At 42.0% G+C, this 26,867-nt stretch overlaps 1 protein-coding gene and 1 long non-coding RNA gene across 3 annotated transcripts in view; one reads left to right on the forward strand and one right to left on the reverse strand.

Moving 5' to 3' along the window:
* Window positions 1-731: 731 nt before the first annotated feature.
* On the reverse strand, window positions 732-4,617 carry LOC135333102 (uncharacterized). 2 transcript variants are annotated; one of them, XR_010393752.1, is made up of 9 exons: window positions 4,491-4,617; window positions 4,267-4,367; window positions 3,473-3,755; window positions 2,626-3,396; window positions 2,133-2,411; window positions 1,806-1,957; window positions 1,486-1,652; window positions 1,133-1,268; window positions 732-1,046 (listed from the first exon to the last, which is right to left on the reverse strand). It is a non-coding gene; the product is annotated as an uncharacterized LOC135333102 (long non-coding RNA). The 2 variants fall into 2 exon arrangements; XR_010393753.1 differs by lacking the exons at window positions 4,267-4,367; window positions 4,491-4,617 and adding an exon at window positions 4,109-4,255 and having other exon boundaries at window positions 733-1,046.
* A 14,605-nt stretch (window positions 4,618-19,222) lies between these two features.
* The window catches only part of LOC135332819 (uncharacterized), a 42,221-nt gene continuing 34,576 nt past the window's right edge, over window positions 19,223-26,867 (forward strand). Inside the window, exons 1-11 of the mRNA XM_064527742.1 lie at window positions 19,223-19,933; window positions 19,982-20,124; window positions 20,184-20,287; window positions 20,342-20,445; window positions 20,495-20,604; window positions 20,664-20,737; window positions 20,809-20,922; window positions 20,979-21,073; window positions 21,127-21,219; window positions 21,271-21,371; window positions 21,439-21,591. Coding sequence (XP_064383812.1) covers window positions 19,918-19,933; window positions 19,982-20,124; window positions 20,184-20,287; window positions 20,342-20,445; window positions 20,495-20,604; window positions 20,664-20,737; window positions 20,809-20,922; window positions 20,979-21,073; window positions 21,127-21,219; window positions 21,271-21,371; window positions 21,439-21,591 — 1,107 coding nt within the window. The 5' untranslated portion in view covers window positions 19,223-19,917. The remainder of the gene's footprint in view (window positions 19,934-19,981; window positions 20,125-20,183; window positions 20,288-20,341; window positions 20,446-20,494; window positions 20,605-20,663; window positions 20,738-20,808; window positions 20,923-20,978; window positions 21,074-21,126; window positions 21,220-21,270; window positions 21,372-21,438; window positions 21,592-26,867) is intronic.

Raw genomic sequence — 26,867 nt, forward strand, 5'->3', positions numbered from 1 at the left:
GGACTGAAGCTAGGACGCCTTCTACCCACCTTCAGTCAGCTAGCTGCAGCAATCCTGCTTCTCTTGGCTGCTCAAGAACCTGGGTGGGGCTGCTGCTGGACTGAAGCTAGGACGCCTTCTATCCACCTTCAGTCAGCTAGCTGCAGCAATCCTGCTTCTCTTGGCTGCTAAAGAATCTGGGTGGGGCTGCTGCTGGACTAGCCTCCTTCACCGCCACTTCCCTACCTGGAAGTGCTGCCTGGGATCGAGGCTACTGCTGGACTGAAGCTAGGACGCCTTCTATCCACCTTCAAGGTACGCATTATATAAAGTAAAAAGCTTATAGAAAAAATTATCATACACAATTTTTTTTGATACAGACGCTTGAATACTACTGTTGTTTTTATACCACCCAACAAACACAAAATATTTATAACATGAACAAACATTTTTTAATAATAATATAGAGCTGCAGGCATGGCCAAGAGGCCACACTGGACCACGGAGGAGGTTCTACAAGACATCTTGAATGATGAGGAACCTGCAGAGGAGTGGGAAGTGCATATGGCAGAGGTAACAGCGGACAGGGATGAGCCAGTCATGCAGGGCAGTGACGAAGAATTTTCTGATTGGGATGAAGGTGGGGTCTAAAACTAAACTGAATACCGATATAATTTATTACAACGTACATGTAGAAATGGAGCCACCGTCAACAGACAGCAATCCTGCACAAGGTAAATATTAATAATTATAAGGTTAACAATTTGTACCAGCTATTGATAAATCCTTTCCTAGACGACACAAGTGACGACGACACAAGTGGTTCAAGCAACTCGTCACACGGTTTGTGCAATGTTATGAAGTACAATTACAATCAGTTAGACTGCCACACAAAACTAATGTACAGGTAATTATTATTACCCTCACATTTATTTAGGCAATGAGCAACCACCTGGAGGAGTGAATTGCACACCCTGACTATCAAGTCATTTGAGTCAGCAGTAGGACCAACAGTGGACATCTCAGAGAGGCCAGAAGAAGTGTTTCAGCTATTTTTTAACAATGGTCTGCAGGTACACATTGTGTGTGAGAGCAACAACTACGCTAGACATGTAATGGGAGAGGAGGCATACCGAACGTGGACTCAACTCACAGTTGAAGAGCTCCGGGCCTTCTTCGGATTCTCCATCCTCATCTTGTTCCACGAGGTGATCCCTCGTACCATCGGTTAGGGAAGGTCCGCCCCCTCATTGAGCACCTGGTTGAGAGGTTCGAAGCTTTGTACAACCCTACACAGAATGTAGCAGTGGACGAAGCAATGATTAAGTTTCAGGGGCGGTCTTCCCTAAAGCAATATAATATGCCTATGAAACCGATCAAACGGGGGATCAAGGTGTGGGTATTGGCAGATAGTGCTAACGGCTATTTCCACAAATTTGACATATACACGGAGAAGCAAAAGAAGAGACAGGTTGGACTTGGTGAGTATGTTGTCAAAACACTTACCGACGGGCTGAAGAAGAAAAACCACCACGTTTTCTTTGACAACTTTTTACGAGCCCCAAACTTCTTGAAGATATGGAGAAGGATGGTATTTATGGGTGTGGTGTAGTTCGGAGGGATAGGAAAGGTTTACCACCAGGACTGAAGAAACATGGTTTGAAGAAGAGGTACTATTGTGCGTGTGTGTGTATGTGTATGCTTTTGCGAGTGTGTGTGTGTGTGTGTGTGTGTGTGTGGTGTGTGTGTGGTGTGTGTGTGTGTGTGTGTGTGTGTGTGTGGTATGTGGTGTGTGTGACTGTGCTAACTAACATTATTTATCTCACCTTTGACAGAGGAGAATCCAAGATATTCCAGAAGGGACCACTGGTGGCATGTGCATGGCACAACAGCAAGGTGCTCACGGTCCTCTCAACGACGTCGCAACCAGTAGCAACGAGATCCGTTCTCAGGCGTCAGAGAGACGGTTTAAGAATGCCTGTGAGTTGCCCTGATAGCATAATATTCTACAACAAGCACATGGAAGGTGTGAACAGAGGGGACCAAATACGCGGATATTATTCCTGTCGAACAAGAAGTCGGAAGCTCTACAAGTATATATTTTATTTCCTATTTGATGTTTCTATCATAATTATTTTACACACTAATTATACCTCCAAGCCGAATCAAAACGTAAAAGACTTCCGCCTCCAACTGGCCAAGGAGCTGATTGGCACGTACTATTCAAGGAGACTCCCAGGCCGCTCAAGTAGAGTCCAGCGCCCTCTTCAGCTCCAACACTTTCCTCTCAAAATGTGCCTGCAACCACCTGCAAAGAGATGTAAACGGGGATGGTGTGCGTTCTGCTGGAAGGACTCCAACAAGAGGACTGACAGATGTAACGAGTGTGGTGTCTGGCTTTGCCATGGTGGAAACCCAACATCAGACTGTTTCTATTTGTGGCATAAGAACTTGTAAATATTATAATTATTATCTTATTTACTGTTTATGATAATTATTATTTATTAGTACGGCTTCATTATAGTCACATGATGTACGCTAATGATACACACTAATCATTATAATTATTTAAAGCAACAAAGCTACGCGTACATATATACGTACTGCATCGCTCGGTAGATTAATAATACACAGCCTATCACTCACCTTGTGACACGTACGTTTGGTTGACTGCTCCACCACCTGAGAATCACACGCATCTGTGATCCAGCAATACTCTGTACACACAAAGAAAGATGATGAAGGGTTCTTAGTACTACAAATTCTAGATACAATGAAAGCACCGCAGGTGCTGATGCCTCGGTGGAGATACCAAAGCTACATAACATAAAGCTACTAATAGCTACTAATAGATCGTATGACACTACTAAACATGAATATCGTTATAGATAATGTGGTTAAATTTTGCTATGAGATTCAGCTACTATGGAATGCACTGAATCCCCTGAAGTGTAAGTGCGGTTACAATTACAGGGCTAATATGATGTTGAGCAATCTGATAGGCTGCAATGCTCGTTGCAGCTGAGACGAGTGACTGATAGACAGTTTGCTGTCGCCGCCAGTCTAACAAGCTACAAGCAACTCACCTCTTCCAGCAAGACACTGAGCTTCTTCTTCAAACGGGTCAGGTGGCATATCCGGCACCTGATCCCTTCAAACTTCAAAGGAACTGAGCTTCTGGAATTAACTGGATCTGAGAATATTCCAGGCCATTGACGTCAGAGTCTCAGTTTCAGAGCTGGAGGTAAAGCCTTTGAAGTGATCCTTTGACGAGGCCTTGAATTCCAATTCATTTTCAGTCCCTCTAACTCTGGGTCTTCTCTTGCTCCACTCGAAGGAAAGGCTCTTGTCCCTCAACTCTCGATCAGAGGCAAAGGGCAGGGCAAGGAGGAACACATCATCTCCTTCGCTGACTTCCTGACAGTGTAACGTGGGGTAATGGATGTTAGTAGATACTCTTGCACACATGCATAATTATAACAAAATTACTCACTTCTGCAAACCAGCATTCTTGGTGATCGAGGACTGAGAGAGATTTCACTGCTGCATGTATATAGCTCCATTAGTATGAGGACCTCGTGTACATCACTGGATATCTGCTTAGTAATGGATGAAATGTATGTCACAGAATACGAGCAATCAGACAGAGCCTTGGTGACAGCAATCTCTTGTTTAGTGAGGTAGACGTCAGCATCATTGTTCACTGCCAGTCTCTTCAGAGCTAGCTTGCGTCCATTACTGGCTCTGACCATAAAGACGACACGCAGCAAAGCCACCTTGTGTGTGTGTGTGTGTGGGCGGGTGTGTGTGTGTGGGGTGTGTGAGGGAGTGTAGGTACTGTACAGTGGATTGCGCTTGCAACAGAATTTCACAATGATTATCGTTAATTTATGTGTGTGGGGGATGGTGTGTGTGTGTGTGTGTGTGGGTGGTGTGTGTGTGTGTGTGGGGGGTGGTGTGTGTGTGTGTGTGGGGGGGATGGTGTGTGAGGAAAATGGCTAACAATACTTATATAGGACGGCTAGTACATTTTGCAAAAGAGCCGACTTGGCGTTTATTAATTTGGCATCTCAGGCGTGTTTACTACAGCAATGAGGTTGTATCCTAAACAGGTTATGAGAAGTCTCACCCAGGCAAGGCTATATGCAAGGCCAGGTCTAATCCCCCAGTCAGTGTGAAGACAACACTTCAAGAGTCAAATTAGAGTCAAATTCCCCGTACCTCCCGTGGGGGGGGGGCAACACATTGAGAGGCATTACATGATTATACAGTATAGGTAGTTGTCACCTGAGCGGAAACTGTAAACACAGAGGTCAAAGTGCACGAGAATTGCAGGAGAATTTGTAGCCATTTCAGCTTGTTGAGATTCAGTAGCAGTATGCAGTAATCTGTGCAATGTGATAGGCTTCTCCAATAACTAAATGGACAATCTCAACTATACGTAAAAGTGAGTTCTACTGAAAATTAATAAGTCATCAATTATTATTGTCTAGTAATAAGGTAGTGCTCACCTTTCCCCTGAGTCAGAGTGTTGGTCCATTGTGTCCAGTGCACCGTGCTAGCTAGTAGGACCACTCCAATGGATGTGCTCTCAGAGCATTAGAACTGATGAAGCACATGGCCAGTGGGTAAAGATCGTCAAACCATTAGACAAAAATATGTTTCATTTTGTAGATTGGATGACGACACGCTCACACACAAGATGGAGACAGCTGGTGAGGAAAAGCGTTCACTTGTCCTTCCCTCTAGGAGCTTCCACAAGGCTGGATATCAGGTGGATACTCCTCCAAAATACCAGCAGCAATGGATCACAAGGCAAAGAGCATTGCAGCGAGTACAAGTGAGTGGCTAGTCATGATCAAAAGTGTATCACCTAGTATAGTGTATAGGCTGCTTTAGATGACTGGCATTCAATATCTGCTAATAGATATCATTACTAGTGATCAAACTATACAGCCTCTGTGACAAATACATCCATTGCTGCACATTTGTTGACCCGTTACTTCATTGCGTACAGTGCTAGTGATGGAGAGCACGAGAGGGGCAGAGTCAGTGACACGTTTCTATGACAACATATGATGGAGGAGTTACAAGGTGACACTGTGGAGTTTGCGTACAACCCATTGGACGTCTTGCACTGCAGATAAAGGAACACAATTAAGAAATAGTGAGTACTGCCGCGTGCAGAGTGTGACTCTTTCCCCCACCAGACCTGTAATCTGAGCATGTCATGTGATAGGCCTTGTCTAGAGCTACAGAATGCATCTCTTAGTTTTGATATTGATTGCTTTTTAGTGAAGTTCTGATCTCCTGAAAGTTGCTTAAATTGTACATTTTATGGGGAAAGCGTTGTGTTAAATCAGGCCTAAGTTTGAGAGCCCTATAACTTGTGTCAGTCTCCAAGATAATGTGTGTATTTAGTAGTGCTACAAGACTGTACATACACTATCAATTATTGCAGCTCAAGTTGATTTGAAGAAATAAAAATGTTTAAGATAATAATTGTTATGGTGGAATTATCTACTAGTGATTGACTGGTCTGATTGTTCTCTCACTTGTTAGATTCGTGAGGGTCAGTTGTTCACTCTGTTGGATGCTGATGATGATCCAGCCATTGGACGTCAGATAAAAATACAATCGACCTAAGAAACAGTGAGTACTGCCGAGTGCAGAGTGTGACTCTTTCCCTGACCAAACTTTGATCTCTCTTTCCCTGACCAAACTTTGATCTGAGCATATTCATGTGATAGGCCTTATCTAACAGTGCTTGGAATAGTTATTCGCTGTACTCCCCCCTAGTGTTTACGTTCCCGTGGGTGGGTTCAATTCACTAGCAATAGTTTTGCGTTCCCGTGAGTGGGTTCAATTCACTAGCAATAGTTTTGCGTTCCCGTGGGTGGGTTCAATTCACTAGCAATAGTTTTGCGTTCCCGTGGGTGGGTTCAATTCACTAGCAATAGTTTTGCGTTCCCGTGAGTGGGTTCAATTCACTAGCAATAGTTTTGCGTTCCCGTGAGTGGGTTCAATTAATTCACTAGCAATAGTTTTACGTTCCCGTGAGTGGGTTCAATTCACTAGCAATAGTTTTGCGTTCCCGTGAGTGGGTTCAATTCACTAGCAATAGTTTTGCGTTCCCGTGGGTGGGTTCAATTCACTAGCAATAGTTTTGCGTTCCCGTGAGTGGGTTCAATTCACTAGCAATAGTTTTAAGTTCCCGTGAGTGGTCACTAGCAATAGTTTTGCGTTCCCGTGGGTGGGTTCAATTCACTAGCAATAGTTTTACGTTCCCGTGAGTGGGTTCAATTCACTAGCAATAGTTTTAAGTTCCCGTGAGTGGTCACTAGCAATAGTTTTGCGTTCCCATGAGTGGGTTCAATTCACTAGCAATAGTTTTGAGTTCCCGTGGGTGGGTTCAATTCACTAGCAATAGTTTTAAGTTCTCGTGAGTGGTCACTAGCAATAGTTTTGCGTTCCCATGAGTGGGTTCAAGTCACTAGCAATAGTTTTGCGTTCCCGTGGGTGGGTTCAATTCACTAGCAATAGTTTTAAGTTCTCGTGAGTGGTCACTAGCAATAGTTTTGCATTCCCGTGGGTGGGTTCAATTCACTAGCAATAGTTTTAAGTTCTCGTGAGTGGTCACTAGCAATAGTTTTGCGTTCCCGTGGGTGGGTTCAATTCACTAGCAATAGTTTTAAGTTCCTATGAGTGGTCACTAGCAATAGTTTTGCGTTCCGTGAGTGGGTTCAATTCACTAGCAATAGTTTTGCGTTCCCGTGAGTGGGTTCAATTCACTAGCAATAGTTTTGCGTTCCCGTGAGTGGGTTCAATTCACTAGCAATAGTTTTACGTTCCCGTGAGTGGGTTCAATTCACTAGCAATAGTTTTACGTTCCCGTGAGTGGGTTCAATTCACTAGCAATAGTTTTACGTTCCCTTGAGTGGGTTCAATTCACTAGCAATAGTTTTGCGTTCCCGTGAGTGGGTTCAATTCACTAGCAATAGTTTTGCGTTCCCGTGAGTGGGTTCAATTCACTAGCAATAGTTTTACGTTCCCGTGAGTGGGTTCAATTCACTAGCAATAGTTTTAAGTTGCCGTGAGTGGGTTCAATTCACTAGCAATAGTTTTAAGTTGCCGTGAGTGCATGGGTTCACTTCACTAGCAATAGTTTTACGTTCCCGTGAGTGGGTTCAATTCACTAGCAATAGTTTTGCGTTCCCGTGGGTGGGTTCAATTCACTAGCAATAGTTTTAAGTTCTCGTGAGTGGTCACTAGCAATAGTTTTGCGTTCCCGTGGGTGGGTTCAATTCACTAGCAATAGTTTTAAGTTCTCGTGAGTGGTCACTAGCAATAGTTTTGCGTTCCCGTGGGTGGGTTCAATTCACTAGCAATAGTTTTAAGTTCCTGTGAGTGGTCACTAGCAATAGTTTTGCGTTCCGTGGGTGGGTTCAATTCACTAGCAATAGTTTTGCGTTCCCGTGAGTGGGTTCAATTCACTAGCAATAGTTTTACGTTCCCGTGAGTGGGTTCAATTCACTAGCAATAGTTTTACGTTCCCGTGAGTGGGTTCAATTCACTAGCAATAGTTTTAAATTCTCGTCAGTGGTCACTAGCAATAGTTTTGCGTTCCCGTGGGTGGGTTCAATTCACTAGCAATAGTTTTACGTTCCCGTGAGTGGGTTCAATTCACTAGCAATAGTTTTACGTTCCCTTGAGTGGGTTCAATTCACTAGCAATAGTTTTGCATTCCCGTGAGTGGGTTCAATTCACTAGCAATAGTTTTGCGTTCCCGTGAGTGGGTTCAAATCACTAGCAATAGTTTTACGTTCCCGTGAGTGGGTTCAATTCACTAGCAATAGTTTTAAGTTGCCGTGAGTGGATTCAATTCACTAGCAATAGTTTTAAGTTGCCGTGAGTGCATGGGTTCACTTCACTAGCAATAGTTTTACGTTCCCGTGAGTGGGTTCAATTCACTAGCAATAGTTTTAAGTTCTCGTGAGTGGGTTCAATTCACTAGCAATAGTTTTGCGTTCCCGTGGGTGGGTTCAATTCACTAGCAATAGTTTTAAGTTCTCGTGAGTGGTCACTAGCAATAGTTTTGCGTTCCCGTGGGTGGGTTCAATTCACTAGCAATAGTTTTAAGTTCTCGTGAGTGGTCACTAGCAATAGTTTTGCGTTCCCGTGGGTGGGTTCAATTCACTAGCAATAGTTTTAAGTTCCTGTGAGTGGTCACTAGCAATACTTTTGCGTTCCGTGGGTGGGTTCAATTCACTAGCAATAGTTTTGCGTTCCCGTGAGTGGGTTCAATTCACTAGCAATAGTTTTACGTTCCCGTGAGTGGGTTCAATTCACTAGCAATAGTTTTACGTTCCCGTGAGTGGGTTCAATTCACTAGCAATAGTTTTAAATTCTCGTGAGTGGTCACTAGCAATAGTTTTGCGTTCCCGTGGGTGGGTTCAATTCACTAGCAATAGTTTTGCGTTCCCGTGGGTGGGTTCAATTCACTAGCAATAGTTTTAAGTTCCCGTGAGTGGTCACTAGCAATAGTTTTGCGTTCTCGTAAGTGGGTTCATTTCACTAGCAATAGTTTTGCATTCCCTTGAGTGGGTTCAATTCACTAGCAATAGTTTTACGTTCCCGTGAGCGGGTTCAATTCACTAGCAATAGTTTTAAGTTCCCGTGAGCGGGTTCAATTCACTAGCAATAGTTTTGCGTTCCCGTGAGCGGGTTCAATTCACTAGCAATAGTTTTGCGTTCCCGTGGGTGGGTTCAATTCACTAGCAATAGTTTTAAGTTTCTATGAGTGGTCACTAGCAATAGTTTTGCGTTCCGTGAGTGGGTTCAATTCACTAGCAATAGTTTTGCGTTCCCGTGAGTGGGTTCAATTCACTAGCAATAGTTTTGCGTTCCCGTGAGTGGGTTCAATTCACTAGCAATAGTTTTACGTTCCCGTGAGTGGGTTCAATTCACTAGCAATAGTTTTACGTTCCCGTGAGTGGGTTCAATTCACTAGCAATAGTTTTACGTTCCCTTGAGTGGGTTCAATTCACTAGCAATAGTTTTGCGTTCCCGTGAGTGGGTTCAATTCACTAGCAATAGTTTTACGTTCCCGTGAGTGGGTTCAATTCACTAGCAATAGTTTTAAATTCTCGTGAGTGGTCACTAGCAATAGTTTTGCGTTCCCGTGGGTGGGTTCAATTCACTAGCAATAGTTTTACGTTCCCGTGAGTGGGTTCAATTCACTAGCAATAGTTTTACGTTCCCTTGAGTGGGTTCAATTCACTAGCAATAGTTTTGCATTCCCGTGAGTGGGTTCAATTCACTAGCAATAGTTTTGCGTTCCCGTGAGTGGGTTCAATTCACTAGCAATAGTTTTACGTTCCCGTGAGTGGGTTCAATTCACTAGCAATAGTTTTAAGTTGCCGTGAGTGGGTTCAATTCACTAGCAATAGTTTTAAGTTGCCGTGAGTGCATGGGTTCATTTCACTAGCAATAGTTTTACGTTCCCGTGAGTGGGTTCAATTCACTAGCAATAGTTTTACGTTCCCTTGAGTGAGTTCAATTCACTAGCAATAGTTTTGCTTTCCCGTGAGTGGGTTCAATTCACTAGCAATAGTTTTGCGTTCCCGTGAGTGGGTTCAATTCACTAGCAATAGTTTTACGTTCCCGTGAGTGGGTTCAATTCACTAGCAATAGTTTTAAGTTGCCGTGAGTGGGTTCAATTCACTAGCAATAGTTTTGCGTTCCCGTGAGTGGGTTCAATTCACTAGCAATAGTTTTGCGTTCCCGTGAGTGGGTTCAATTCACTAGCAATAGTTTTACGTTCCCGTGAGTGGGTTCAATTCACTAGCAATAGTTTTACTTTCCCGTGAGTGGGTTCAATTCACTAGCAATAGTTTTACGTTCCCGTGAGTGGGTTCAATTCACTAGCAATAGTTTTACTTTCCTGTGAGTGGGTTCAATTCACTAGCAATAGTTTTACGTTCCCGTGAGTGGGTTCAATTCACTAGCAATAGTTTTGCGTTCTTGTGAGTGGGTGTAATTCACTAGCAATAGTTTTGCGTTCCCGTGAGTGGGTTCAATTCACTAGCAATAGTTTTACGTTCCCGTGAGTGGGTTCAATTCACTAGCAATAGTTTTAAGTTGCCGTGAGTGGGTTCAATTCACTAGCAATAGTTTTAAGTTGCCGTGAGTGCATGGGTTCACTTCACCAGCAATAGTTTTACTTTCCCGTGAGTGGGTTCAATTCACTAGCAATAGTTTTGCGTTCTTGTGAGTGGGTGTAATTCACTAGCAATAGTTTTGCGTTCCCGTGAGTGGGTTCAATTCACTAGCAATAGTTTTACGTTCCCGTGAGTGGGTTCAATTCACTAGCAATAGTTTTAAGTTGCCGTGAGTGGGTTCAATTCACTAGCAATAGTTTTAAGTTGCCGTGAGTGCATGGGTTCACTTCACCAGCAATAGTTTTACTTTCCCGTGAGTGGGTTCAATTCACTAGCAATAGTTTTACGTTCCCGTGAGTGGGTTCAATTCACTAGCAATAGTTTTACTTTCCTGTGAGTGGGTTCAATTCACTAGCAATAGTTTTACGTTCCCATGAGTGGGTTCAATTCACTAGCAATAGTTTTGCGTTCTTGTGAGTGGGTTCAATTCACTAGCAATAGTTTTACGTTCCCGTGAGTGGGTTCAATTCACTAGCAATAGTTTTACGTTCCCTTGAGTGGGTTCAATTCACTAGCAATAGTTTTGCGTTCCCGTGAGTGGGTTCAATTCACTAGCAATAGTTTTAAGTTGCCGTGTGTGGGTTCAATTCACTAGCAATAGTTTTACGTTCCCATGAGTGGGTTCAATTCACTAGCAATAGTTTTGCGTTCCCGTGAGTGGGTTCAATTCACTAGCAATAGTTTTGCGTTCCCGTGAGTGGGTTCAATTCACTAGCAATAGTTTTGCGTTCCCGTGAGTGGGTTCAATTCACTAGCAATAGTTTTGCGTTCCCGTGAGTGGGTTCAATTCACTAGCAATAGTTTTACTTTTCCTTGAGTGGGTTCAATTCACTAGCAATAGTTTTACGTTCCCGTAAGTGGGTTCAATTCACTAGCAATAGTTTTACTTTCCCTTGAGTGGGTTCAATTCACTAGCAATAGTTTTAAGTTGCCGTGAGTGCATGGGTTCACTTCACTAGCAATAGTTTTACGTTCCCGTGAGTGGGTTCAATTCACTAGCAATAGTTTTACTTTCCCTTGAGTGGGTTCAATTCACTAGCAATAGTTTTACGTTCCCGTGAGTGGGTTCAATTCACTAGCAATAGTTTTACTTTCCCTTGAGTGGGTTCAATTCACTAGCAATAGGTTTACGTTCCCGTGAGTGGGTTCAATTCACTAGCAATAGTTTTGCGTTCTTGTGAGTGGGTTCAATTCACTAGCAATAGTTTTGCGTTCCCGTGAGTGGGTTCAATTCACTAGCAATAGTTTACGTTCCCGTGAGTGGGTTCAATTCACTAGCAATAGTTTTGCGTTCTTGTGAGTGGGTTCAATTCACTAGCAATAGTTTTGCGTTCCCGTGAGTGGGTTCAATTCACTAGCAATAGTTTTACGTTCCCGTGAGTGGGTTCAATTCACTAGCAATAGTTTTAAGTTGCCGTTAGTGGGTTCAATTCACTAGCAATAGTTTTAAGTTGCCGTGAGTGCATGGGTTCATTTCACTAGCAATAGTTTTACGTTCCCGTGAGTGGATTCAATTCACTAGCAATAGTTTTACGTTCCCTTGAGTGGGTTCAATTCACTAGCAATAGTTTTGCTTTCCCGTGAGTGGGTTCAATTCACTAGCAATAGTTTTGCGTTCCCGTGAGTGGGTTCAATTCACTAGCAATAGTTTTACGTTCCCGTGAGTGGGTTCAATTCACTAGCAATAGTTTTAAGTTGCCGTGAGTGGGTTCAATTCACTAGCAATAGTTTTGCGTTCCCGTGAGTGGGTTCAATTCACTAGCAATAGTTTTACTTTCCTGTGAGTGGGTTCAATTCACTAGCAATAGTTTTACGTTCCCGTGAGTGGGTTCAATTCACTAGCAATAGTTTTGCGTTCTTGTGAGTGGGTTCAATTCACTAGCAATAGTTTACGTTCCCGTGAGTGGGTTCAATTCACTAGCAATAGTTTTGCGTTCTTGTGAGTGGGTTCAATTCACTAGCAATAGTTTTGCGTTCCCGTGAGTGGGTTCAATTCACTAGCAATAGTTTTACGTTCCCGTGAGTGGGTTCAATTCACTAGCAATAGTTTTAAGTTGCCGTTAGTGGGTTCAATTCACTAGCAATAGTTTTAAGTTGCCGTGAGTGCATGGGTTCATTTCACTAGCAATAGTTTTACGTTCCCGTGAGTGGATTCAATTCACTAGCAATAGTTTTACGTTCCCTTGAGTGGGTTCAATTCACTAGCAATAGTTTTGCTTTCCCGTGAGTGGGTTCAATTCACTAGCAATAGTTTTGCGTTCCCGTGAGTGGGTTCAATTCACTAGCAATAGTTTTACGTTCCCGTGAGTGGGTTCAATTCACTAGCAATAGTTTTAAGTTGCCGTGAGTGGGTTCAATTCACTAGCAATAGTTTTGCGTTCCCGTGAGTGGGTTCAATTCACTAGCAATAGTTTTACTTTCCTGTGAGTGGGTGTAATTCACTAGCAATAGTTTTGCGTTCCCGTGAGTGGGTTCAATTCACTAGCAATAGTTTTACGTTCCCGTGAGTGGGTTCAATTCACTAGCAATAGTTTTAAGTTGCCGTGAGTGGGTTCAATTCACTAGCAATAGTTTTAAGTTGCCGTGAGTGCATGGGTTCACTTCACCAGCAATAGTTTTACTTTCCCGTGAGTGGGTTCAATTCACTAGCAATAGTTTTACGTTCCCGTGAGTGGGTTCAATTCACTAGCAATAGTTTTACTTTCCTGTGAGTGGGTTCAATTCACTAGCAATAGTTTTACGTTCCCATGAGTGGGTTCAATTCACTAGCAATAGTTTTGCGTTCTTGTGAGTGGGTTCAATTCACTAGCAATAGTTTTACGTTCCCGTGAGTGGGTTCAATTCACTAGCAATAGTTTTACGTTCCCTTGAGTGGGTTCAATTCACTAGCAATAGTTTTGCGTTCCCGTGAGTGGGTTGAATTCACTAGCAATAGTTTTGCGTTCCCGTGAGTGGGTTCAATTCACTAGCAATAGTTTTAAGTTGCCGTGAGTGGGTTCAATTCACTAGCAATAGTTTTACGTTCCCATGAGTGGGTTCAATTCACTAGCAATAGTTTTGCGTTCCCGTGAGTGGGTTCAATTCACTAGCAATAGTTTTGCGTTCCCGTGAGTGGGTTCAATTCACTAGCAATAGTTTTGCGTTCCCGTGTGGGTTCAATTCACTAGCAATAGTTTTACTTTCCCTTGAGTGGGTTCAATTCACTAGCAATAGTTTTACGTTCCCGTAAGTGGGTTCAATTCACTAGCAATAGTTTTACTTTCCCTTGAGTGGGTTCAATTCACTAGCAATAGTTTTAAGTTGCCGTGAGTGCATGGGTTCACTTCACTAGCAATAGTTTTACGTTCCCGTGAGTGGGTTCAATTCACTAGCAATAGTTTTACTTTCCCTTGAGTGGGTTCAATTCACTAGCAATAGTTTTACGTTCCCGTGAGTGGGTTCAATTCACTTGCAATAGTTTTACTTTCCCTTGAGTGGGTTCAATTCACTAGCAATAGTTTTAAGTTGCCGTGAGTGCATGGGTTCACTTCACTAGCAATAGTTTTACGTTCCCGTGAGTGGGTTCAATTCACTAGCAATAGTTTTGCGTTCCCGTGAGTGGGTTCAATTCACTAGCAATAGTTTTACGTTCCCGTGGGTGGGTTCAATTCACTAGCAATAGTTTTACTTTCCCTTGAGTGGGTTCAATTCACTAGCAATAGTTTTAAGTTGCCGTGAGTGCATGGGTTCACTTCACTAGCAATAGTTTTACGTTCCCGTGAGTGCATGGGTTCACTTCACTAGCAATAGTTTTACGTTCCCGTGAGTGGGTTCAATTCACTAGCAATAGTTTTACGTTCCCTTGAGTGGGTTCAATTCACTAGCAATAGTTTTGCGTTCCCGTGAGTGGGTTGAATTCACTAACAATAGTTTTGCGTTCCCGTGAGTGGGTTCAATTCACTATAGCAATAGTTTTAAGCTGCCGTGAGTGGGTTCAATTCACTAGCAATAGTTTTGCGTTCCCGTGAGTGGGTTCAATTCACTAGCAATAGTTTTGCGTTCCCGTGAGTGGGTTCAATTCACTAGCAATAGTTTTGCGTTCCCGTGAGTGGGTTCAATTCACTAGCAATAGTTTTGCGTTCCCGTGAGTGGGTTCAATTCACTAGCAATAGTTTTACTTTCCCTTGAGTGGGTTCAATTCACTAGCAATAGTTTTAAGTTGCCGTGAGTGCATGGGTTCACTTCACTAGCAATAGTTTTACGTTCCCGTGAGTGGGTTCAATTCACTAGCAATAGTTTTACTTTCCCTTGAGTGGGTTCAATTCACTAGCAATAGTTTTACGTTCCCGTGAGTGGGTTCAATTCACTAGCAATAGTTTTACTTTCCCTTGAGTGGGTTCAATTCACTAGCAATAGTTTTAAGTTGCCGTGAGTGCATGGGTTCACTTCACTAGCAATAGTTTTACGTTCCCGTGAGTGGGTTCAATTCACTAGCAATAGTTTTACGTTCCCTTGAGTGGGTTCAATTCACTAGCAATAGTTTTGCGTTCCCGTGAGTGGGTTCAATTCACTAGCAATAGTTTTGCGTTCCCGTGAGTGGGTTCAATTCACTAGCAATAGTTTTGCGTTCCCGAGAGTGGGTTCAATTCACTAGCAATAGTTTTACTTTCCCTTGAGTGGGTTCAATTCACTAGCAATAGTTTTACGTTCCTGTGAGTGGGTTCAATTAACTAGCAATAGTTTTACGTTCCCGTGAGTGGGTTCAATTCACTAGCAATAGTTTTGCGTTCTTGTGAGTGGGTTCAATTCACTAGCAATAGTTTTGCGTTCCCGTGAGTGGGTTCAATTCACTAGCAATAGTTTTACGTTCCCGTGAGTGGGTTCAATTCACTAGCAATAGTTTTAAGTTGCCGTGAGTGGGTTCAATTCAATAGCAATAGTTTTAAGTTGCCGTGAGTGGGTTCAATTCACTAGCAATAGTTTTACGTTCCCGTGAGTGGGTTCAATTCACTAGCAATAGTTTTACGTTCCCGTGAGTGGGTTCAATTCACTAGCAATAGTTTTACGTTCCCTTGAGTGGGTTCAATTCACTAGCAATAGTTTTGCGTTCCCGTGAGTGGGTTCAATTCACTAGCAATAGTTTTGCGTTCCCGTGAGTGGGTTCAATTCACTAGCAATAGTTTTACGTTCCCGTGAGTGGGTTCAATTCACTAGCAATAATTTTACGTTCCTGTGAGTGCATGGGTTCAATTCACTAGCAATAGTTTTACGTTCCCGTGAGTGGGTTCAATTCACTAGCAATAGTTTTACGTTCCCGTGAGTGGGTTCAATTCACTAGCAATAGTTTTACTTTCCCTTGAGTGGGTTCAATTCACTAGCAATAGTTTTAAGTTGCCGTGAGTGCATGGGTTCACTTCACTAGCAATAGTTTTACGTTCCCGTGAGTGGGTTCAATTCACTAGCAATAGTTTTGCGTTCCCGTGAGTGGGTTCAATTCACTAGCAATAGTTTTACGTTCCCTTGAGTGGGTTCAATTCACTAGCAATAGTTTTACGTTCCCATGAGTGGGTTCAATTCACTAGCAATAGTTTTGCGTTCCCGTGAGTGGGTTCAATTCACTAGCAATAGTTTTACTTTCCCTTGAGTGGGTTCAATTCACTAGCAATAGTTTTACGTTCCCGTGAGTGAGTTCAATTCACTAGCAATAGTTTTACTTTCCCTTGAGTGGGTTCAATTCACTAGCAATAGTTTTAAGTTGCCGTGAGTGCATGGGTTCACTTCACTAGCAATAGTTTTACGTTCCCGTGAGTGCATGGGTTCACTTCACTAGCAATAGTTTTACGTTCCCGTGAGTGGGTTCAATTCACTAGCAATAGTTTTACGTTCCCTTGAGTGGGTTCAATTCACTAGCAATAGTTTTGCGTTCCCGTGAGTGGGTTGAATTCACTAACAATAGTTTTGCGTTCCCGTGAGTGGGTTCAATTCACTATAGCAATAGTTTTAAGCTGCCGTGAGTGGGTTCAATTCACTAGCAATAGTTTTGCGTTCCCGTGAGTGGGTTCAATTCACTAGCAATAGTTTTGCGTTCCCGTGAGTGGGTTCAATTCACTAGCAATAGTTTTGCGTTCCCGTGAGTGGGTTCAATTCACTAGCAATAGTTTTGCGTTCCCGTGAGTGGGTTCAATTCACTAGCAATAGTTTTACTTTCCCTTGAGTGGGTTCAATTCACTAGCAATAGTTTTAAGTTGCCGTGAGTGCATGGGTTCACTTCACTAGCAATAGTTTTACGTTCCCGTGAGTGGGTTCAATTCACTAGCAATAGTTTTACTTTCCCTTGAGTGGGTTCAATTCACTAGCAATAGTTTTACGTTCCCGTGAGTGGGTTCAATTCACTAGCAATAGTTTTACTTTCCCTTGAGTGGGTTCAATTCACTAGCAATAGTTTTAAGTTGCCGTGAGTGCATGGGTTCACTTCACTAGCAATAGTTTTACGTTCCCGTGAGTGGGTTCAATTCACTAGCAATAGTTTTACGTTCCCTTGAGTGGGTTCAATTCACTAGCAATAGTTTTGCGTTCCCGTGAGTGGGTTCAATTCACTAGCAATAGTTTTGCGTTCCCGTGAGTGGGTTCAATTCACTAGCAATAGTTTTGCGTTCCCGAGAGTGGGTTCAATTCACTAGCAATAGTTTTACTTTCCCTTGAGTGGGTTCAATTCACTAGCAATAGTTTTACGTTCCTGTGAGTGGGTTCAATTAACTAGCAATAGTTTTACGTTCCCGTGAGTGGGTTCAATTCACTAGCAATAGTTTTGCGTTCTTGTGAGTGGGTTCAATTCACTAGCAATAGTTTTGCGTTCCCGTGAGTGGGTTCAATTCACTAGCAATAGTTTTACGTTCCCGTGAGTGGGTTCAATTCACTAGCAATAGTTTTAAGTTGCCGTGAGTGGGTTCAATTCAATAGCAATAGTTTTACGTTCCCGTGAGTGGGTTCAATTCACTAGCAATAGTTTTACGTTCCCTTGAGTGGGTTCAATTCACTAGCAATAGTTTTGCGTTCCCGTGAGTGGGTTCAATTCACTAGCAATAGTTTTGCGTTCCCGTGAGTGGGTTCAATTCACTAGCAATAGTTTTACGTTCCCGTGAGTGGGTTCAATTCACTAGCAATAATTTTACGTTCCTGTGAGTGCATGGGTTCAATTCACTAGCAATAGTTTTACGTTCCCGTGAGTGGGTTCAATTCACTAGCAATAGTTTTACGTTCCCGTGAGTGGGTTCAATTCACTAGCAATAGTTTTACGTTCCCGTGAGTGGGTTCAATTCACTAGCAATAATTTTACGGTCCCGTGAGTGCATGGGTTCAATTCACTAGCAATAGTTTTACGTTCCCGTGAGTGGGTTCAATTCACTAGCAATAGTTTTACGTTCCCGTGAGTGGGTTCAATTCACTAGCAATAGTTTTACGTTCCCGTGAGTGGGTTCAATTCACTAGCAATAGTTTTGCGTTCCCGTGAGTGGGTTCAATTCACTGACAATAGTTTTGGTTGTTGCGCTGTACTCCCCCCTTGCATGTGTGACTGTTTTTTGTAGTTTGTGCTTTTTGCGCTGTGCTCCTCCCTTGCAGGTGTGACTGTGTTTTGTAGTTTGTGCTTTTTGCGCTGTACTCCCCACACTCACACACACACACACACAGTGAAGGAGCCTCCATCACAACGCCAGCGATATTTCCATAGTCATGATGAGGTACGCTAGGGGGTGTGGTCTCAGCTTGTGTGTGGGTGTGTGTGTAACTGTACATTATGCTGCATGTGAAATTGTCGTATACTATAATTATATAAATACGACCACTTTCCCTCATCCCCCATCTCTCTGTAGACACGCTGTTTCTTATAATCATGGACACTGATGGGACAAGTTGAAGATAATTATTGTCAAGAAAGTAAACACAAGCCCGGCCCGTTGCCAAGGAAACATGACAACATTGATCTCATCATTGAAAATTTTTAGCCTATGCAGTCATAAAAATTAATATTGTTGTATTTTTTAATCTCTACTGCTAAAAATTAATTATGACCAAGAGTGCATGCGCTCTTGTTATGACATAATAATAATTATTACAATAAAAGTGGTAAAGATCATTAACTATATAAGTAAGTAAGAATTATGTGTATTTTATAAACCTTACAGTCCCCATGAGAACCCGTGTCCTCTCACGAGATCTGATCTACTAGCCACACCCTTAACCACTAGGCCACACCCATTCTTCACCAATCTGTGTATTATCAGGAGCTCATAAATAAGTTTAATTTTGATGACGGCTCTCTTCTGATGCTACACAGTTACAATACATTTATCATTGATAACATAGCTGGCATGTGCAATTGTGTGGACAGACATTGACTCAACAAAGCATTCACATCAGGTATAATTATGGTGGATAGAGTGCTAGTAGTCACCACACAAACACAAGTAATTGATAAAGAACAAATTAATTAAAAAATAAATGCCATCAGTCACAGTTTATAATGGCTAGAGGATATTGTCAGGTTAGAGTCACTTGCAGTCTAGATCTTCCCTTGAGGTCCTCAGCAATGTCAGCTCTACTGATAACGGGAGATCGACTCTAGAGCTGTCAACAAGTCCTCCAGTTGTGGACCACCTTGCAACCACTCTACGAGCATGTGTGTGAAACACTTGGTGACACTGTTGGGTCTTCTGGCATTCTCCTCAGCTATCACCTGCAATGTACATTGTTATTATAATGACATCATTCTGCACTATCCAAGTTCTACGGTATATCGGCTGAAATTATGAATCATGTCAAGTTAATTGTCGAAAACACCATTAATTAATTTTACTGCATATGCTTGAGGTGCCAATTTATGAGCCATATTTTCCCTTGTAGTGCCAATGACAGTTAAAACCCACTAGACTATATACATAGCAAAAGTGTAGTAGGTGGGAAATATGTCAAGTTAATTGTTGAAAGGAGTTCAGTTGCCAACCAATCGTTTAAGAGCCTGGAATTTTGATTGCTTTTTAAACACCCACTAACTACTTCCTGTATAGCTTCCGCAGTAAAATTGTGCTGAGCTGGCACACCCTTTTACATTGAAGTCATTGTAAAATCAATGTGTTTTTGCAGCCTCTGCATTCTGCAATGCATGCACTATTATTCTAAATAAAGGAAGTTTGTGAAATATTGAAGTAAGAGTTCACAATGGTTTTTGTCTCAGATATAGTGTTTGTCAACTATCAGTGAGCTAGCTGGTCTTGAAGATACCTACTATACACAGTACGTGCAGTATAGTGCAGTAGTAATAGATCTAAGAGGTAAACTAATGCTCCAAGATGGTGGAACATCTCCTCTACACAATTCTGCAGATGCCTACTATGTATGTAAGATGTTCCGTCATCCTTGAGCATTAGACTACCTCTTAGATCTACTACTACTGCACTTACTGTGTGTATAGTAGGTATCTTCAAGACAACTCTCGTTCTCTACCCAAGAAGAAGCGTGCTAGGCATGGTTTCGGTACCAAATAGAGCTGAATTTCGATACTGAAGATGCAAAGCAGGCTTTTGTAGCTAGGATAGATAGGGCTACAGCTAGAGGCTCATTGCCCTTGGACAGCAGAGAGCTTATTTCTGTCCTGTTGGACAAGTTGGAGCAGGAGCAGGAGCAGGCAGGTGCTGTTCCTGAGAGAGAAGACCTACAATCTGATAAATCCAAAGTCTTCCCAATGTTGGAGAATTCAGGTTTGTGTGTGTCAATAGCTTTGTATAAAGACGTTACTTCTTGTTTAGGAATATTTACTAGCAATACTGACGCTAGTGATGAACAGTTGTTCGTGTGTGAACTGAAAACTTTGTTCCGTCTTTTCACTGGCCTATCCCAAGCATGTGGCCAGTGCCAATCTTATTGTCGTAGGCCGACCAATTTTCGCCAGGTATTTCTGATCCAATAGACCCCAATACATGATGTATGCAATATAATATTGTTTTTCAGAACGGGCATGTTGTCCGATTTGAATTCAAGTGTGGAAAATGTGGAAAGCGACAGTGGTGGGCTAGCTCGCGAACACTCGGTGGACGATACCTTGTCAATCAAAAGTGAGTATAATTCCATACGTTTTCAAGATTAACTTGGAATCCTATTTATTGCAGGATCGTCCATGCTTTTACTTGTGCTGGAGTTCTCCCGAGCCAGTACCTTCACTTTAGTAGTCATGCTGGCTTGGGAAAAGTTAGTTCATGGTATATTTCATCAAGTGAGTGTATGTTATAATTGTACTCTTACAAAACACTGTGACGTTACAGTGTACAAGAAAGGTGGATACTTAGACGTCGTGAACGCTTGTGCCAAGGCATCCATGTTGAGAGCGATTGACGAAGTGAAGGCATTGCCTGGTTACTCGCAGGACGGTGAGGTAATGAATTCTTATGTGCTAGTTTTGTTTTTGTTTTTCAGTAATGACTTTATCAATAGTGGGTAATAACAGATGCTCGCCACGACTCAACAGCAAATGCTTATAACACGACTGTTCCCTGTCTCTCGGGAAGGTAAACTAATTATTTTCATTATCTACAAGTGTGCTGCTGTCGTTTATCATATGAAAATTATCTTTTTCTAGTACGAAAAGAATTGTTGGGTGTTCGACTGTTTCCAGGAAAGAACACATCTGTGCTCAGACTCGAGAAGTAGCGTGTACTAAGATAGTTCTTCCGGAAGTCATAGATAAAGGTATGTTCAAGCATCAACATTATGAGGTTGTGTTTATTTTTTGTGGATATTATGTCTCAGGTCTATTGTTGAAGTAGCACATGATAATCAGCCAGTAGTCAAGAGATTTGTTACTGATGATCTCAACCTTACAAACTCGTACGACACATGGCATGGTAAGTGTGTAGAATCTCAAATCTCAATTATTACCGTGTCCGTGTATTTTCAGGCACTAAGAATGTAGCGAAGAAGATGAAGAAAGTAGCAATTGGGACCAAAAAGGCTCAAGGAAAGACGTGGTTTCCAGAGTTATCTGACAAACGTAAGCTTTGATTATAAAAGTGCTCAGTAACATAAAAATATTTGTCAATAGGTAAAAGTACGAAAGTTCACTTGTACTACTGTATGAAGAACTGTGAGCAGTCAGCAGACAATCTAAGAAAGAACATTCTGAATATCGTTAAACATTATCAGGTGAGTGTGTATGATAACAAGTTGTCCGTACTCTGTACACCAATAACATTTATAATCGTGTTCTCAGAACGAGCACTCAGATTGTAACGAAGCGTCCCCCTGTAAGCGTCCAGGGTACAAGCCCACGAAGATAAAACTAGAGGATCCTCTTGCAATCGAGTCATTCACGTCAGCACTAAAAGACACCCTTATTTACAAGAATGCCGAATCATATTGTCGAGTGAGGTTTTTTTCTAATTATATTAAAATTCATAATATTATGATGTTGTTTTTACTGTCGAGACACATTCTGGGTGGAGTCTTTCAATCACCAGCTGCTCACATACATCTCGAAACGTGTACACTTTGGGGAAGCTACATTCAACATGAGAATGAACCTTGCTATTATGGACTGGGTACGTTATGCTGGCTAATAATGTATGTGTGACTGTACATTCATTCATTTGTTTACTTCAGAACGAGAATGTACGTATAGAGGGTGTACAAGTGAACGACTGGTTCAGGACATGAGAAGACCGGATCGTAGGACTCCCGTAAGAGTGCTGAAGGAAAAATCGTTCAACTTTGCCGGAGAATATGGGAGAATTACGAGCAGCAGAGAAAAGTTGACCTCAGGTACTGCGTAATATATTTTATGTGCAATCTACATAATTTATTTTACATATAATTTTATAATTTTGCTACATGTATATATGTGCAGTGAGTTTGTAGAGGACGTGCAACCTGAGCAATCAGATGAGCCAGTAGATGAAAACGAGGACCTAGTAAACGATGGTGTACATGTACTTGACGAAGATCTTTATGAAGACATATAAAGTAAGTATGTATCCGTGCAAATTTTGACTAGCCAATCAGCATTTTATATTTGCATTTTACATAATGAAACAATAAAGGAAGTAGAAGACTGGAAGTCTGTGTATGGAACTCCATCTGGATTTGGGAATCGTTCACGCACCTCCTGGAAAAGGTATACATAGCAATTGATCGTACTTGCACTGTAAAGTGGGCATCATTTATAACTTACTCAATTATTGCAGCTCAAGTTGAAATAAAAATGTTTAAGATAATAATTGTTATGGTGGAATTATCTACTAGTGAGTGAGTGGTCTGATTGTTCTCTCACTTGTTAGATTCGTGAGGGTCAGTTGTTCACTCTGTTGGATGCTGATGATGATCCACCCATTGGACGTCAGATAAAATACAATCGACCTAAGAAACAGTGAGTACTGCCGAGTGCAGAGTGTGACTCTTTCCCTGACCAAACTTTGATCTGAGCATATTCATGTGATAGGTCTTATCTAACAGTGCTTGGAATAGTTATTCGCTGTACTCCCCCCTAGTGTTTACGTTCCCGTGGGTGGGTTCAATTCACTAGCAATAGTTTTGCGTTCCTGTGAGTGGGTTCAATTCACTAGCAATAGTTTTGCGTTCCGTGGGTGGGTTCAATTCACTAGCAATAGTTTTGCGTTCCCGTGAGTGGGTTTAATTCACTAGCAATAGTTTTGCGTTCCCGTGAGTGGGTTCAATTCACTAGCAATAGTTTTGCGTTCCCGTGAGTGGGTTTAATTCACCAGCAATAGTTTTGCGTTCCCGTGGGTGGGTTCAATTCACCAGCAATAGTTTTACGTTCCCGTGGGTGGGTTCAATTCACTAGCAATAGTTTTGCGTTCTCGTGAGTGGGTTCAATTCACTAGCAATAGTTTTGCGTTCCCGTGGGTGGGTTCAATTCACTAGCAATAGTTTTACATTCCCTTGAGTGGGTTCAATTCACTAGTAATAGTTTTACGTTCTCGTGAGTGGGTTCAATTCACTAGCAATAGTTTTAAGTTCCCGTGAGTGGGTTCATTTCACTAGCAATAGTTTTGCGTTCCCGTGAGTGGGTTCAATTCACTAGCAATAGTTTTGCGTTCCCGTGGGTGGGTTCAATTCACTAGCAATAGTTTTGCGTTCCCGTGGGTGGGTTCAATTCACTAGCAATAGTTTTGCGTTCCCGTGACTGGGTTCAATTCACTAGCAATAGTTTTGCGTTCCCGTGAGTGGGTTCAATTCACTAGCAATAGTTTTGCGTTCCCGTGACTGGGTTCAATTCACTAGCAATAGTTTTGTGTTCCCGTGGGTGGGTTCAATTCACTAGCAATAGTTTTAAGTTGTCGTGAGTGGTCACTAGCAATAGTTTTGCGTTCCCGTGGGTGGGTTCAATTCACTAGCAATAGTTTTAAGTTCCTGTGAGTGGTCACTAGCAATAGTTTTGCGTTCTTGTGAGTGGGTTCAATTCACTAGTAATAGTTTTGTGTTCTCGTGAGTGGGTTCAATTCACTAGCAATAGTTTTGCATTCCCTTGAGTGGGTTCAATTCACTAGCAATAGTTTTACGTTCCCGTGAGTGGGTTCAATTCACTAGCAATAGTTTTGCGTTCCCGTGAGTGGGTTCAATTCACTAGCAATAGTTTTGCGTTCCCGTTGGTGGATTCAATTCACTAGCAATAGTTTTGCGTTCCCGTGGGTGGGTTCAATTCACTAGCAATAGTTTTGCGTTCCCGTGAGTGGGTTCAATTCACTAGCAATAGTTTTGCGTTCCCGTTGGTGGGTTCAATTCACTAGCAATAGTTTTGCGTTCCCGTGGGTGGGTTCAATTCACTAGCAATAGTTTTGCGTTCCCGTGAGTGGGTTCAATTCACTAGCAATAGTTTTGCGTTCCCGTGGGTGGGTTCAATTCACCAGCAATAGTTTTACGTTCCCGTGGGTGGGTTCAATTCACCAGCAATAGTTTTGCATGCATGTGTGACTGTGTTTTGTAGTTTGTGCTTTTTGCGCTGTACTCCCCCCTCGCATGTGTGACTGTGTTTTGTAGTTTGTGCTTTTTGCGCTGTACTTCCCCCTCGCATGTGTGACTGTGTTTTGTAGTTTGTGCTTTTTGCGCTGTACTCCCCCCTTGCATGTGTGACTGTGTTTTGTAGTTTGTGCTTTTTGCGCTGTACTCCCCCCTTGCATGTGTGACTGTGTTTTGTAGTTTGTCCTTTTTGCGCTCTACTCCCCCCTTGCATGTGTGACTGTGTTTTGTAGTTTGTGCTTTTTACGCTGTACTCCCCCTTTGTATATGACTGTGTTTTGTAGTTTGTGTGGTTTTTGCGCTGTACTCCCCCCTTGCATGTGTGACAGTGTTTAGTCACTATAGCAATAGTTTTACGTTCCCATGAGTGGGTTCAATTCACTAGCAATAGTTTTACGTTCCCATGAGTGGATTCAATTCACTAGCAATAGTTTTGCGTTCCCGTGAGTGGGTTCAATTCACTAGCAATAGTTTTACGTTCCCGTGAGTGGGTTCAATTCACTAGCAATAGTTTTACGTTCCCTTTAGTGGGTTCAATTCACTAGCAATAGTTTTGCGTTCCCGTGAGTGAGTTCAATTCACTAGCAATAGTTTTGCGTTCCCGTGAGTGGGTTCAATTCACTAGCAATAGTTTTGCGTTCCCGTGAGTGGGTTCAATTCACTAGCAATAGTTTTACGTTCCCGTGAGTGGGTTCAATTCACTAGCAATAATTTTATGTTCCCGTGAGTGCATGGGTTCAATTCACTAGCAATAGTTTTACGTTCCCGTGAGTGGGTTCAATTCACTAGCAATAGTTTTACGTTCCCGTGAGTGGGTTCAATTCACTAGCAATAGTTTTACGTTCCCGTGAGTGGGTTCAATTCACTAGCAATAGTTTTGCGTTCCCGTGAGTGGGTTCAATTCACTAGCAATAGTTTTGGTTTTTGCGCTGTACTCCCCCCTTGCATGTGTGACTGTTTTTTGTAGTTTGTGCTTTTTGCGCTGTGCTCCTCCCTTGCAGGTGTGACTGTGTTTTGTAGTTTGTGCTTTTTGCGCTGTACTCCCCACACTCACACACACACACACACAGTGAAGGAGCCTCCATCACAACGCCAGCGATATTTCCATAGTCATGATGAGGTACGCTAGGGGGTGTGGTCTCAGCTTGTGTGTGGGTGTGTGTGTAACTGTACATTATGCTGCATGTGAAATTGTCGTGTACTATAAATATATAAATACGACCACTTTCCCTCATCCCCCATTTCTCTGTAGACACGCTGTTTCTTATAATCATGGACACTGATGGGATAAGTTGAAGATAATTATTGTCAAGAAAGTAAACACAAGCCCGGCCCATTACCAAGGAAACATGACAACATTGATCATCATTGAAAATTTTTAGCCTATGCAGTCATAAAAATTAATATTGTTGTATTTTTTAATCTCTACTGCTAAAAATTAATTATGACCAAGAGTGCATGCGCTCTTGTTATGACATAATAATAATTATTACAATAAAAGTGGTAAAGATCATTAACTATATAAGTAAGTAAGAATTATGTGTATTTTATAAACCTTACAGTCTCCATGAGAACCCGTGTCCTCTCACGAGATCTGATCTACTAGCCACACCCTTAACCACTAGGCCACACCCATTCTTCACCAACCTGTGTATTATCAGGAGCTCATAAATAAGTTTAATTTTGATGACGGCTCTCTTCTGATGCTACACAGTTACAATACATTTATCATTGATAACATAGCTGGCATGTGCAATTGTGTGGACAGACATTGACTCAACAAAGCATTCACATCAGGTATAATTATGGTGGATAGAGTGCTAGTAGTCACCACACAAACACTTGTAATTGATAAAGAACAAAAAATTAATGCCATCACAGGGCCAAAAGAGTTCATTTACAGTAGTATACACCGTTGTACACTATCAACTTTCTTTGTAAACTATGAAGGAAACTATTGTAGATGAACTAAAATTCAACAAAATTGTAAACTATGATGTACACTCGCAAGTACAAACATAGTTTACAAGCTGTAAACTACCACTTCTGGCCCTGTGCATCAGTCACAGTTTATAATGGCTAGAGGATATTGTCAGGCTAGAGTCACTTGCAATCTTCCCTTGAGGTCCTCAGCAATGTCAGCTCTACTGATAACGGGAGACTCTAGAGCTGTCAACAAGTCCTCCAGTTGTGGACCACCTTGCAACCACTCTACGAGCATGTGTGTGAAACACTTGGTGACACTGTTGGGTCTTCTGGCATTCTCCTCAGCTATCACCTGCAGTGTACATTGTTATTATAATGACATCATTCTGCACTATCCAAGTTCTACGGTTAGCGATGTCAGACCGATTTTCATTTTTGCTATTTCTAACTCCTATGTATTACTATCTCTTTTGAACACTCTAGGCAAACCAGAAAACTTTATTGCACTGGATTTGTTCAAGCGAATGCAGAGATATAGCTTTTTGAAGAACACTAGTCAGGGAAAAATTCTTACAAAAATTTACTGCATTTTAATGTACCTGGGCGGGACTTATGAAATTAATTTTGTTGTTAATACCGGAAATGATCTTAAAGTTATCATAATCTGCTGAACTGCTTGGTCTATTCTCTTTTAAAAAAAGTATGAAGTGGACACTCAGGACTCAGGAGTTAATATTGTAA

This window comes from Halichondria panicea, chromosome 1 (assembly GCF_963675165.1).
Source record: "Halichondria panicea chromosome 1, odHalPani1.1, whole genome shotgun sequence".
NCBI classification, from domain to species: domain Eukaryota; kingdom Metazoa; phylum Porifera; class Demospongiae; order Suberitida; family Halichondriidae; genus Halichondria; species Halichondria panicea.